We start from the raw sequence: 15,241 nt of genomic DNA on the forward strand, positions 1-15,241 counted from the left end.
TACACAAGTTATCACCTAATTAAATATGATTTAATTAATTAATTAAAGAGTTTAATTGATTAATTAAATAGGTTTTTGAAACTAAATCTAGATTATTGGATGTATAGTATAAGTTAAATTTATATTTAAAGTGTTTAAATATGAATTTAATTAATAGAGATTAATTAATTAATTTATATTTGATATAAATTAGAAGAAGAAAAAATAATTATTTTGGGTTAAGAACTCAAAATTAAGACACAGGGGCATTTTGGTCATTTCACAGTGTGACACGTGGCACCATGAGATGGTGACACATGGGATTACACATAAGCTTGCCAAATGTTTTTTAATCATGTAAGATGATTAAAATCAAGATTAAATATAGGTTTGACACTTGGCACAATGTGATTGGGTCACTTAAACCTAGAGCTAATCAAAGGGTGACATGTGGCAAGGGTTTAATGTGTTAACCTAGCTATATAAGTGTTGTTATGAAAAGAAAAGCAACCAGCAGCCACTCCTCTCCTTTGTCACGCCATTTGAGGTTCTCCATCTATTCTTCTTCATCTCTCATCAATTCAAAGAGATTAGCCATCAATCTCTTGAATTAAGAACACTAGAAACTGTTTCTAGTGTCCTGTTTACATTTCTAATCTCTTAAAAGGCAGAACTTGAATTTCTAATTAATAGAAAAAGCTTTAGAAGCTGTTCAAGGACTGCCATAGGTGTTCTTGGTGTGGACAAGCTAGAGGGACAACATTTGGTATCCTGAAGACAAATCTCAAAGGCGCAAACACGCTGCAGTGCATCAAGAGGTTAGTGTAATCGTTTTTGATTAAATCTAGGGTTCTAAAATTAATCTGATTAATTTTAAAATCTTAAATGGCAAATACAGATCCAAAAACATATTAAAAGAGTTTTAATATGTTGTTTATCATTGAAATCAAATAGATAAAAATAAATCTTACATGATGCATGTGACCCTAGGTGAAAATTTTTGAATTCAATGGTATAAACTTGTATTTTTCACGCTTCCGTTCCTTCAACTCCTAACAAAGTAAACTGTGGAAATAGCCATAACATGCTCATTTTAATCTTCTTATGAATATAGTTCCATCTGCGAACCTCGTCAACCTTGGAAGCGGTAACACAACATAATATAGAATACACCATCCCCAGACCAAATCTCCAGAGAGTAACAAGTTCATGCTTTTCTTTATTTTCCTTCCACCGCTTGGGAATCAAGGCACTGAACAAGTATGAAACTATGAAACTTACCAGTGATGCAAGTGTGGAGAAAGCATTTATGGGCAACGTCAAGCCAAAGAATTCAATAGGATCGAAGCCGTCACTTTGCTCAATAAAGAAAGTGGAGCCTGTTGCCTTTGCAAGGGCATAGACAAGTAAGCTTGTCCACATGGGTAGCAATGCTAGAAGTTTCTTCATTCGATTCACTTCTTCTTTTGTGCAAAGTCTGCCTTGCTGCCTTTCTTGGTCGGGATTGGAAGTTTCAGGAATTGCAGCTTTGTCTAAGAACCTGAAAGTAAAATACTTATCAATAATTAGTTTTCCATTGAGCGGAAGAGAGACTCGCATACACAGACCAACATATCTGAAGAACCTGAAGAGTGGATTGTGAGGGAACAGAAGGACTTCATTGCTATCAGTAGGGTAACTTAGATGTCTTTTCAACATAGCCACTGTAACAACTCTATAGACAATGGAAAGAGGGCTCCCAGTTGGTCTACAGGGGTGGTAAAAGAAGATGCCAGACCAAAACAATACATAAGCAACTCCCATCAATCCTGCTGAAACTATGAAAACTATTTTATAGTTAAGATTGTAAAGTGATAAAATTATCACACTTATCGCAGCACCCAGAGACCAAGCAACACGCCACCACAAATTTGTGCAGGCCTCAAGTTTCTCCTCATTAACAACATTGTTTATGTTTGCTTCTGTAGGTTTGATTACGTGATCAGAAAGAAATGCTTTGAGAGTAGGGTCTGGACCTGCTATGCCCACTGTTATTAGCAATGAGGCAAATAATCCAAATGATCCAGACTGATGAACAAAAATCAACAGCACCAATCCCTAAATCATTGGAGACATAACGTAAACGAGATTAAGTAAAAATACTATAATAAACCGTATCTATAGAAGTATCTGCTAAAAAGCAAGAAATTTAAAATTTTATTTTGAATTTAAAAGTAAATTAAATTTTAAATACATAAAAAATCACAATATAAAATGTTATTAATTTTGTTTTAATTATTTGAAAATAAAAGGGCAATTATAATTAAGCATTATTATTATTCTTAAATAAATTAAATAAAATAATATTTCATTGAATCAAATAGTTATTGTTTGAAAGTTATAATTAGATTTATTTTTGTTGTATTATTTATTAATATTTCATGCTTAAACATTTGAATTTTTTTCATTTGTTTGGCCTTAAATTTGAGATAAAATGATGAGAAAGATTTGAATTAAAAGTATAATAGAAAAAGAGAAAGAAAAATTAAAATTAAGATTACAATATTAAATTTTTTATTCAATTATTAATTTTTTATGAATAGAAAGATTGGTAAAATTAATAAACATGTTAATATTATTGAACATGTAGGAAGTGATATGCAAGGCTATGAGAATATTCATGGAGGTTTTGGATTTGGCAACCAAAATGAGGAGGGAAAAAACATTCTGGATTTTGCTATGACATACGACCTAACACTAGCAAATACCTACTTTATACAAAGAGAGTCACATTTAGTGACTTTCAAAAGTGGGCAACATAAAAGTCAAATTGACTTCCTCTTAACCAGAAAGACAAATAGAGCTCTATGCAAGGATTGTAAGGTCACTTCGGGAAAGGCTTTAACAAGTCAACATCGGTTAGTGGTCTTGGATGTCAAGTTTAGGAACAATTCAAGTAAGGTTAGAAGAAATAGTGTAGCTCGAACAAAGTGGTGAGAGTTCAAAGGAGTAAAGTAAGTGCAGTTCAAAAATGAGCTTCTCGAGTCCGAAGCATGGAAGCTGGATATGGAGGCCAATGATATGTGGATACAGATGACATCAAAGAATAGAGAAGTAGCTAGAAAAGTACTTGGATAGTCTAAAGGATATGGATCACCCTCAAAAGAGAGATAGTGGTGGAATGAGGAAGTACAAAAGGCAGTGAAGAAAAAGAGAGAATGGTATAAGAAATTACCTAAGTATGATAATAATGAGGCATATGAACAGTACAAGATAGTAAAGAAAGAAGCAAAAAAGACAGTTAGTCAAGCAAGAGCGCAGACCTTTGAAAAGTTATATGAGAAACTTGAAACTAAAGAAGGGGAGAAAGATATTTATAGATTAGCAAAGAGGAGAAAAAAAATGTCAAGATCTCAATCAAGTTAGGTGCATTAAAGATAAAGAAGGAAAAATGTTGGTGAAAGATGATGACATTAAAGAAAGATGAAGAAATTATTTTGATGATCTCTTTAATAATAGTCAAAATGGTAATAGCGTGAATATAGACTATAGAGCAATAGAAAAGAATATGAATTATACTAGAAGGATTAGATCTTTAGAAGTAAAGGAAGCACTTAAGAAAATGAAAGTAAGTAAAGCCTGTGAACCTGATGGAATACCAATTAAAGTGTAGAAGTATTTGGGAGATATGAGAGTGGCATGGTTAACTAATTTGTTTAATAAGATTCTAAATTCAAATAAAATGCCTGATGAATGGAGGAGGAGTATTTTAGTACCTATTTTTAAAAATAAGGGAGACATACAGAGTTGCTCAAACTATAGGAGAATTAAACTATTGAGCCATACTATGAAGTTGTGGGAGAGAGTTATAGAACATCGACCATGCCATGATACTTTTATCTCTCCCAATCAATTTGGTTTTATGCCTAGTCGTTCAACTATGGACGTGATATTTCTCATTAGAAGCTTGATGGAGAAATATAAAGATGCGAGAAAAGATTTATACATAGTTTTTATCGATTTGGAGAAGGCTTATGATAGTATTCCAAGATATGTCTTATGAAGAGTGTTAGAACAAAATGAGGTATCTATTAGGTACAAACAAGTGTTGAAAGACATGTATGAAGGAGCAACTACTATTGTGCACACAGTGGGAGGGGACACAAGAGATTTTCCTGTCTCAGTTGGATTACACCAAGATTCAGCTATAAGCCCTTACCTTTTTACATTAGTTTTAGATGAATTAACGAAATACATACAAGAGAGTGTCTCTTGGTGCATGATGTTTGCGGATGATATAGTTCTGATAGATGAGACGCAAGAAAGAGTTAATAGAAAGCTAGAGCTTTGGAGAAGTACTCTAGAGTCAAAGGGCTTTAAGTTAAGTAAAACGAAGACAGAATACATGCATTGCAAGTTTAGTGAAGGCCAAATTGGTGATAGGAAGGGAGTTAGTTTGGATAAAGTGATAATGTCCCAAAGTAATCTCTTTAAATATCTCGGCTCAGTCCTTCAAGTAGATGGAGGATGTGAGAAGGATGTTAGTTATAGGATTAAAGCCGAATGGTTGAAGTGGAGACATGCCACCGGAGCTTTATGTGATAGCAAGATTCCCAATAAGTTAAAAGGAAAATTTTATCGTACAGCCATACGACCAGCCATGTTATATGGTAGTGAGTGTTGGGCACTGAAGGAGTCGTATGTGTCTAAGATAAGAGTTGCAGAGATGAGAATGTTAAGGTGGATGAGTAGCCATACTAGACTAGATAAAATCCGTAATGAGAGTATTAGAGAAAAGGTAGGAGTGGTACCAATTGAGGATAAGTTCAGAGAAGGGAGATTGAGGTAGTTTGGTCATGTGAAGCGTAAGCATACGGAGGCTCCAGTTAGACAAGTAGAGCACATTAGGGTAGAGGATAGAAAGAAAAGAAGGGGTAGACCTAAACTGACTTGGAGGAGAGTAGTACAACATGACCTAGAAGCATTATACATTTTCAAGAAGTTAACCCAAAATCATTTAGAGTGGAAAAAGAGAATCCATATAGCCGACCCTAAATTTTTGGGATAAAGGCTTAGTTGAGTTGAGTTGAGTTGTTAAAATTATTGAACAAATTAATAAAATAAAATAGATGAGCTGAAATTGACAATATATAAATAAAAATATTTGAATAATTTGTAAATTAATACAACTCAACTTAACTCAACTAATCCTTTATCCCAAAAATTTGGGGTCGGCTATATGGATTCGCTTTCTCCACTCTGAACGATTTTGGGTTAAATCCTTAGAAATATGTAATGCTTCTAGGTCATGTTGTACTACTCTCCTCCAAGTCAATTTAGGTCTACCCCTTTTTTTCTTTCTATCCTCTAACCTAATGTGCTCTACTTGTCTAACTGGAGCCTCCGTATGTCTACGCTTCACATGACCAAACCACCTCAATCTCCCTTCTCTCAACTTATCTTCAATTGGCACCACTCCTACCTTTTCTCTAATACTCTTATTACGGACTTTATCTAGTCTAGTATGGCCACTCATCCATCTTAACATTCTCATCTCTGCAACTCTTATCTTAAATGCATACGACTCTTTCAGTGCCCAACACTCACTACCATATAACATAGCCGGTCGTATGGCTGTACGGTAAAATTTTCCTTTCAATTTATTGGGAATCTTACAATCACATAAAACTCCCGTGGCACGTCTCCACTTCAACCATCCGGCTTTAATCCTATTACTAACATCCTCCTCACATCCCTCATCTACTTGAAGGACTGAGCCTAGATATTTAAAGTGATTACTTTGAGACAGTACCACTCCATTCAAACTAACTCCTTCCCTATCACCAATTTGGCCTTCACTGAACTTGCAATGCATGTATTCTGTCTTCGTTCTACTTAACTTAAAACCCTTTGACTCTAGAGTACTTCTCTAAAGTTCTAGCTTTCTATTGACTCCTTCTCGTGTCTCATCTATCAAAACAATATCATCCGCAAACATCATGCACCAAGGAATACTCTCTTGTATATGTTTCGTCAGTTCATCTAAAACTAATGTAAAAAGGTAAGGGCTTATGGCTGATCCTTGGTGTAATCCAATTGAGATCGAAAAATCTCTTGTGTCCCCTCCCACTGTGCGCACAATAGTAGTTGCTCCTTCATACATATCTTTCAATACTTGTATGTACCTAATAGATACCCTCTTTTGTTCTAACACATTCCATAAGACCTCTCTTGGAACACTATCATAAGCCTTCTCCAAATCAATAAAAACCATGTGTAGATCTTTCTTCACATCTCTATATTTTTCCATCAAGCTTCTAATGAGAAAGATCACTTCCATAGTTGAACGACCGGGCATGAAACCAAATTGATTGAGAGAGATAGAAGTATCATGACGTAGTCGATGCTCCTCAACTCTCTCCCACAAATAGTATGGCTCATGAGTTTAATTCCCCTATAGTTTGAGCAACTCTGTATGTCTCTCTTATTTTTAAAAATAGGTACTAAAATACTCTTCCTCCATTCATCAGGCATTTTCTTTGAGTTTAGAATCTTATTAAATAATTTAGTTAACCATGCCACTCCCATATCTCCCAAATACTTCCACACTTCAATTGGTATTTCATCAGGTCCACAGGCTTTACCCACTTTCATTCTCTTAAGTGCTTCCTTTACTTCTAAAGATCTAATCCTTCTAGTATAATTCACATTCTTTTCTATTGTTCTATAATCTATATTCACACTATTACCATTTTGACTATTATTAAAGAGATCATTAAAATAATTTCTCCATCTTTCTTTAATGTCCTCATCTTTCACCAACACTTTTCCTTCTTTATCCTTAATGCACCTAACTTGATTGAGATCTTGACATTTCCTTTCTCTCCTCCTTGCTAATCTATAAATATCTTTCTCCCCTTCTTTAGTTCCAAGTTTTTCATATAACTTTTCAAAGGCCTGTGCTCTTGCATGACTAACTGCCTTTTTTGCCTCTTTCTTTTCTATCTTGTACTGTTCATATGCCTCATTATTATCACATTTAGGTAATTTCTTATACCATTCCCTTTTTCTCTTCACTGCCTTTTGTACTTCCTCATTCCACCACCATCTCTCTTTCGAGGGTGGTCCATGTCCTTTAGACTCTCCAAGTACTTTTCTAGCTACTTCTCTAATCTTTGATGCCATCTGTATCCACATATCATTGGCCTCCATATCCAGCTTCCATACTTCGGACTCGAGAAGCTCATTTTTGAACTTCACTTGCTTTACTCCTTTGAACTCCCACCACTTTGTTCGAGCTACACTATTTCTTCTGACCTTACTTGAATTGTTCCTAAACTTGACATCCAAGGCCACCAGCCGATGTTAACTTGTTAAAGCCTCTCCTGGAATGACCTTGCAATCCTTGCATAGAGCTCTATTTGTCTTCCTGGTTAAGAGAAAGTCGATTTGGCTTTTATGTTGCCCACTTTTGAAAGTCACTAAATGTGACTTTCTTTTTATATAGTAGGTATTTGCTAGTATTAGATCGTATGCCATAGCAAAATCCAGGATACTTTTTCCCTGCTCATTTTGACTGCCAAAACCAAAACCTCCATGAACATTCTCATAACCTTGTCGATCACTTCCTACATGTCCATTCAAATCTCCACCAACGAAAACATTCTCTTCATTCGGTATGCTTTGCATTAAATCATCCATATCTTCCCAAAACCTTTGTTTACTCTCACTGTCTAGTCCTATTTGTGGGGCATAAGCACTAACTATATTTATTGTTTCTCCTTCTAGTACTAGCTTTACTAGTATAATTCTAGCTCCTACTCTTTTCACAGCTATTACTGCGTCTTTCAATGTCTTGTCTATGATTATGCCCACTCCGTTCTTATTTCTCTCCTTTTCGGTAAACCACAGTTTGTACCCTGAATTACCTACTTCCTTACTTTTCTCTCCTACCCATTTAGTCTCCTGAATGCAAGCAATATTCACCCTTCTCCTTTCCAAGGTATCCACAAGATCCATTAATTTTCCTGTAAGTGATCCAACATTCCAAGTACCAACCCTAATCCTCCTCCTATCCTGCTCCTTCCTAATTGGTCTCCTTCTATGATATCTTTTATTGTTTTCTATGTCTATCTTGTGTTCTGTTCTACTATTTATTCTATTATCTGTCCTATGGACTAACTTCTTTACCCACACTCGTCCATGATGTGGGAACCCTTGCTCACTTAACACCACACCCGGGCGCCGGCATGGCGCGTCGCTTTCGGTGAACGTCCTACACCCTTGCATATTTCTCACTTCACCCGAGTTCCGATGTAGCGCGTCGTTAGTAGAGGACGCCCCAACGTTTATATTATTTGAATCCATATCATAGGGTATGACGAAATTTTTACGCTAGTTGTCACCTACCGCAACCCTCCTCCTTTATCCGGGCTTGGGACCGGCTAAGTGCAAACAACTTCGGCAGAGTTAATTTGTAAATTAATGAGTTTAATTATTTTTAATTAAATATAATTGTTAAAATTGAAAACAGTATAAAAAGTTTATGATTAAATTGATAAAATTAAAAGGCTTGATTAAAATTAGGGATACAATGGGTAAGGTATCCGCGAAATCGCTCTATCCAAACCCAAGCTTACCATGAGTATTATCACTCAAATCCAAATATGTCTCAAACCTGATTATTTACTATCCAAACTTGTCCCATTAGGGTTTAGTCAGATCAAATACCCGTAAATATTCAATATGTTGCCTTCCCTAGTTAAAATTGATAATTGATATAAAGATTTGAATTTTTTTTTGTCATTTAGCCTAAAATTAATTAGACATATAATAAATAAAATTAATATTGACCAAATACACACATTAATTGAGGTAAACAAGATTTTTAAACTCAATTTGATCATTGAACCAGTGAAGGTAAAGGGTTTAAGACTTAAGATTCAATTGGAGTCCAATATTGATTTAACCAGTATATTATCAAATAAATATTAATTACTTTATAATATTAATAATTGAGGAAAATTAATAATAATGCTTAGTTACAATTAGCAATTTATTATTTTTTTAAAATAATTATTAAAAAAAATTTATGACATTTACATTTAATAATTTATTTTTTTTCCAAATAATTATTAAAATAAAATTAACTGCATTTTATATTGTAACTTTTTATTTAATTTAAAATTTAATTTCATTTTAATTTAAATATGAATTTTTATAATAAAAATATTATGGTCTAAAATATTAATTATTATAACAGTATTTATTAAAATAATATTTACTTTTTATATAAAAATTAAAAATAAAATAATTAAAAAAAAAGGCAAATCACCAAAAAAAACCCCAATCTTTACTCATTTTTACAATTCTACTCATCTTTTTTTTTTTTTAACAATTTCACTCCAACCTTTGGCATTCTATTTAATTCTACCCTATCATCAAAGTCAACTGTTAAACTTAATAGTAACACTACATCATCATGTCTAATAAGTATTATGATATTTAATTAATTGCTAACCCTATCCCTAAGTTATCCTAATAATTCATAAATTGAAAAGAAAAGTTAGGATCTCTTAACCCAAAATCGATTATACTCTTTTGTCTCATTCTTCCATGAGCAAGAACAAGCAAAAGAAGAATGAGTCAAAGGAGCAGAATCGATTTTGAATTAGGGATTCTGAGTTTTTTTTTTTTTTTTAATTTAGGGATATTAGGGTATCTTAGTAATAGGATTAGTGATTAATTAGATATTATAATACTTGTTAGACATAATAACGTAGTGTTACTGTTAAGTTTAACAGGTGATTTTGATAGTAGGTGTCACGACCCAACCAATGGGCCGGACCGGCACTAGGACCTGGACCAGCCTAAAGCCCCCGAGGCCCGTAGTAAGCCTAACTATTCACTAACCCAACTCTAAGGCCCATTTGGGCCCAATTTCAAGAAATCAACCGGACAGAGTCCGGCCATAAAATGGACCTTCCAACGGGGAGTTTTTGACTCACCTGACTTGTATACACAATAAATACTCAATTGGGGAGCTCAACTCACCCTCCACATACTCATATCATCATAAAAATAAATGGGAGCTCTGCTCCCTCATCCAGTCCATCAAACATGCATGTGATAATAATTTTACAAGTCCAAAATAAGAATTCACATTACAGACCCAATTTAAATAAATATTTCTAACACATGCGGAAATTCTAGAAGTTTATAAAATTACACAAACATAAATAGATGACCTGCGAGGGAGAATAGCAGGTTAACCTCAAAAATATCCTCCTGTGGCCTGGAAAAATATTGAACAGGAGTGAGCGTTCGACTCAGAGAGTAAAATATCAATTTTAACCTTAATCTCTATAACTATCTAAAACTAATGCACCCTGTAGAGTGAAATGCAACAACAGCAATAATTTCACATCATAGCAGCAAAAAGGTAATTTAGAGCACTCACACACCCAGTAATATCAATCATAATATATGGGAGCTGATCCCCTATACAGCTCTCTTAAATCCAACCTTGTGCCAGCGAAGAACTCAGCTCGGACTTCCACTTAATAACCAAATCGGGGTCCCAGCGAAGAACTCAAGCCGTGTCTACCCCGAAGGACCGGGTCCTAGCGAAGATCTCAAGCCGTGTCTACTCGTCCTATCCATAGTCCACACCACATCACACGCACGCCAATGCACGCACACTGCTCCAAATTACCACAACAACATACATGGCACTTTCACAATTATGAATGCAATATAAAATGTGCCTAGAGTTTAACATAAAACGTTCCTAGTGTTTAACTACATATATACATACATATAGGTGATGCATGGGCATGCCTGAACATATAATAATATCGAAATTACAATTAAAATTAATATTTTACTCACAGACTTGACAACGATCACTGTGGCGGCTGGGCGGAGGAAGAAGGCTGTCTCGGCTCACCTGACAATTACATTAAAATTATTTAACACAATTGACTCAACACAAATCATGAAAAGACCAAATACGTCCTAAGTAGTGCCGAAAATCCGGCAGAGTCTCCCCTATACCTAGGACCTACCCAACCTGCAAAATGGCTCAAAACACACTTCTATATTCACAATCCATATATCCACAACTCAATCACATCACACAGCCCCTCCTGGGCCCATCAAATCAGTCATCCATCACAATATGTAAAATTTCAATTTAGTCCTTATAATTGATCATTTTTGCAAAAACTGCCCAATTAAGCTCTAAAAATTCTAAAACTTTGCCCCGTGGTCCTTAGCAATATTACTAGGCTATTGTAAAAAGAATCATAATTTTCTGAGCTACCACGAATATTTTATGGATTTTTAATCCTATTTAAGCACTAGAAAATTACGAAAAAGCAAGGTTCGGGTTTACCTTTGCCGATTCCGACTTCGGGAACGCGCTCAGGATGTCTGACAATGATGGGGTAGCCAAAACCTCGATTCAATTCAGAGACTTTTTCCAGTAGCCGGTCTGTCTAGCCGGAAATTCACAGACCCGGACAACTGTCGAATTTTCGCGAATTGAGGATACCTACATGAAGCCCACAACACGAGAGTTAGTATAAAATTTTTACGAAATTTTCTAAGCTCATTTAATGCTCGAAAAAACACTGCGAAGTTCCATGGGACCCACCAAAAAACGGTGTCGAAAAATTTTGAAATTTATATCCTCGCGAAGCTCTCGACCAGTGGAGCGCTCTGGTACTCTCGGTTTTCTCATGGGGTTTACGGTTTGTGAGAAATCTAGCCCGAAAATCAAAATGGACTAAAACTTTCCGGGCAAAAATTGGACAAACCGCTCGATGGATTTCGGTGTTCTTGGTGTCTATAGAAAGCTCTCAACGAGTAGATGAGTTTAGACACAAGACCCAGTCCGATTGGTGGTCGGATCGGCCGAATTTTGGTCGAAAAGACTAACGGTCGCGCGCACATGCGCGTTGCTTCAGGAGCCATTTTCCGGCGTTCCAGGCGACGGCCGGCCGTGGGGGAGGGGTGAGGCGGCGCGCCGGCGAGCTGGGGTGGTAGGGGAGGTGGCGGCGCTGCAAGGGGAGGAGGGAGGAGAGAGAAAAAGAGAGAGAAAGGGAGGAGGAGAAACGCGCGTGGGAGAGGAAGAAAAAGAAAGAAGAAGGCCGGTCCGATTCGGCCGGTCCGATCCGGTCCGGTTCGATTCGGCCGGTTCGATTCAGAATACAAAATTTAAATTTTTACTCTGCCTTGGGACCGAAAACGAGGTCCAAAAATTCAGAAAAAATTTCAGAAAACTCAAAAAAATTCGTAAACTCCAAATATATTTTTAGTTTTGCCACATGGTCTTTAAATTAATTTTTAAAAATCATCAAAGTTTATATTTTCGAAAAATCGAAGCTGATTTTTAAAATCCGAAAAATCTCAAATAATTTCTTAAAATTTAAATAAAATTAAGATATCAATAATACTCATAAAATAATAAAATTTAAAATTTTGGGGTGTTACAGTAGGATAGAATTAAATCGGTGTCAAAAGTTAGGGTGAATTATTAAAAAAAAGGATAAGGTAGAATTATAAAAATTATCAAAGATTGTAATTTTTTTGGCAATTTCCAAAAAAAAAAAATAATAAAGCTGGAAACTTTCCTTTTGTTTTTTTAATTGTTTTACTCCCTCCCCAAGCACACCTCTCTGTCCCTCTCCAACCTATTTCTTCTCTTTCTTACCTCTCCAAAACAGGGTACATTATAATAATTTTTAAAGGGCTTTATTAATTAATAATGTCTCAATTTAACAATAAATTTATCTAAACAAACACTAGAATTAACAGAGATATTGGAGAACTTACAAGTATGTATAAAGAAGTGGTGCATGCCACGATTTTGAAGCGACCTACGTAGGCATCTGCTATGTGAACTACGATAAGTCTGAAAATGGTAGATATGCCTTCTTGTACGTTCACAATTGCAGCAGCTACAGGAAGAGATTTATGCATCCACTCATCGATGATATATGAGATAAAATTTTTTATCACGGCAGTGTCCACAAAGGCATGGCTCAGAATCAAACCTAGACCAATTCGCGCAACCCAACATTAACTAATCTTTTTCTCCAAAGAAAAATCCACAGCATATTGCAAAATAAGTATGTACCTGCTATGAAGAAAACAGGCTTGCAAAAAGAGATATTATACTGAGCCTACTTCTTGCTCGACGCTTGCAAGCGTGGAGCAAGTAGAGAATCGAAGAGCAAAATGTACTGAAGGAGCTCTTCATTACCTGATGATTGAAGCGTGTTAGCATAATTACAGCAATTAGCATGATTATAAGAAATTTGTGCAATTACCATGATTATAGGATATTTGTGTAGCATAATTACGGCAATTAGCATGATTATAGGAGATTTGTGTAGCATAATTATAGCAATTATTATTAATTACTGTAATTATGCTAATTGCTATAATTATGCTAACATCAACTAACAAAGCGAAAAGCTAAAAGACTTCTATACATACTGAAGGTCAGCCGACTTAACAGTACTTTTGCAAGTTTATTTTTTTGGTCCTTATTTCACTACAAAAAAAGTGAGTATAAGTGAGTATAAGGACAATTATTGGGGACCAACTTTTTTTATGGGCCTCAAATCATAATTATTTTATATTATAAGGGATCAATATTTTTTTTTTCTCAAATTGGAATACTATTTAGAATTGAGGATGACTTTTCTATCATAATTAAAAATAAAAAAAATCTCAAATATAGAAAATAATTATATATTTTATCCCTAAAGTGTGATTTAAGGGTATAAATATAGGAGAGGATAAAAATTTTTAGAAAATTTTATGATGAATTTTTTGTGATGGAAAGATTTCGTCAAAAATTAGATGACAAAACTCTAGCTAATACTATACCATTAATCTTTTGGGAATGTTTATGTTCGTTGTTTAAAAACGTGTTAGATGACAAAACTCTAACTATATCATTGAGATTTTTATGGAAATCTTAAAATTTTGAGCAAATTATTACATTAAATATTTTTATTAGCATATTATCACTTAATAGGTGGTAAATTATTGCCTTGAAAATTTTAGGGTGGTTGCTAAATTTCTCCATCTCTTTCACGAAACAGGCCCGGCAGTTTCTTTCAAGGTCACCAGCACCTTGAAGTTTGAGCCCATGTTTCCAGATTGCATTGACTGATGAGAAAGGCCAAAAGAAGCAAGGCTCAAAGCTTCCAAGTAGTTTCCTTTGAAAGAGGCAAGATGATAATTGGATCTCTCACCTGACATACATAGTTGAATGGTCCAAGTGTCTCCAATTTGCGAATCCACTCACTCTTTGAAAAATATCATTGATTCATAAATTATCATTTGCACAGCACATTTATACATGGACAGACGGTAATAAAATTATGATGTAAAAATGTAATTTACTAATATGATTTTTTTTTAATAAAAAGTAATATTAAAAAACTAGATAAAGCTAAAGCTGAGAAATGCTCTCTTTCTTCGGTATTATTTTTTTTAAGAATTGGCAAAAGAGAACGAATCCAATATGGGAATTGTTCCTAAGAGAGTTGGTGTCAATCAAAGCTTGCTAAAATTCATGGCTAGTTCTTCTATTGGGAGGTCTTTGCAAATTGGGCCAAGTTCATTAAAAAGATCACTTTCTTGTGGGGGCAAATTGTTCCTGTCAAGGTATAGCAGGAACAGAAACTCTGTTCTTCCTCTGTGATGCTTTAAATTTTCCTTTTTGGTGTCTTTTTTTGAGGTAAGGAATCTGCAAATTGAGTTCTTTTCAAACTTCTGCATAAGCTGAGAGTTTTATATACTGCATATACGCACCAAGTACTGTATTAATAAAGATATAAGAATTATGAACTATGGATCGTAAAGCGGATGAGGATGTATTTATTACAATACCATGTAATTGTAAGTAAAAACTTTTGTTATTGCAAGTGATTATGCTTTTGTGCTACATTCATAGTTTCAGAAATTTATTTGCTTTAATTGTAGTTCAGTGAACAATATGCAATTTTTAGAGCTGAACATGATCCTGAAACAAAAGCTTTAAAATTTCAGTTTGATCGAACCCTTATTATAGTGCAATACAACTTTGCTCACAAACATGTGGGTTAGATTCATGAAAATTAATGTGAACCATATATATCTGTGAAGGAAAACGTTTAATATTTTCATTTGCATTGGGTTTGTTGGATAATTTCTCATTTTAGGTCTTTATCAGCTGTACTAGTTGAATGAGTTTAGGCAATACTTCTTTTCATATCCATCTGTG

The 15,241-nt window shown here is 34.7% G+C and overlaps 1 protein-coding gene across 1 annotated transcript; it reads right to left on the minus strand.

Moving 5' to 3' along the window:
• Window positions 1–1,008: 1,008 nt before the first annotated feature.
• Window positions 1,009–14,235, minus strand: LOC131182025 (protein NRT1/ PTR FAMILY 5.6-like). Its single transcript, XM_058150648.1, has 5 exons — window positions 14,107–14,235; window positions 13,141–13,225; window positions 12,796–13,016; window positions 1,604–2,076; window positions 1,009–1,519 (listed from the first exon to the last, which is right to left on the minus strand). The coding sequence occupies exons 1-5, from the start codon at window positions 14,233–14,235 to the stop codon at window positions 1,009–1,011; spliced, it is 1,419 nt and encodes a 472-aa protein (XP_058006631.1).
• Between the last annotated feature and the right edge of the window lie 1,006 nt (window positions 14,236–15,241).

The sequence above is a fragment of the Hevea brasiliensis genome, chromosome 8, assembly GCF_030052815.1.
Source record: "Hevea brasiliensis isolate MT/VB/25A 57/8 chromosome 8, ASM3005281v1, whole genome shotgun sequence".
NCBI classification, from domain to species: Eukaryota; Viridiplantae; Streptophyta; class Magnoliopsida; order Malpighiales; family Euphorbiaceae; genus Hevea; species Hevea brasiliensis.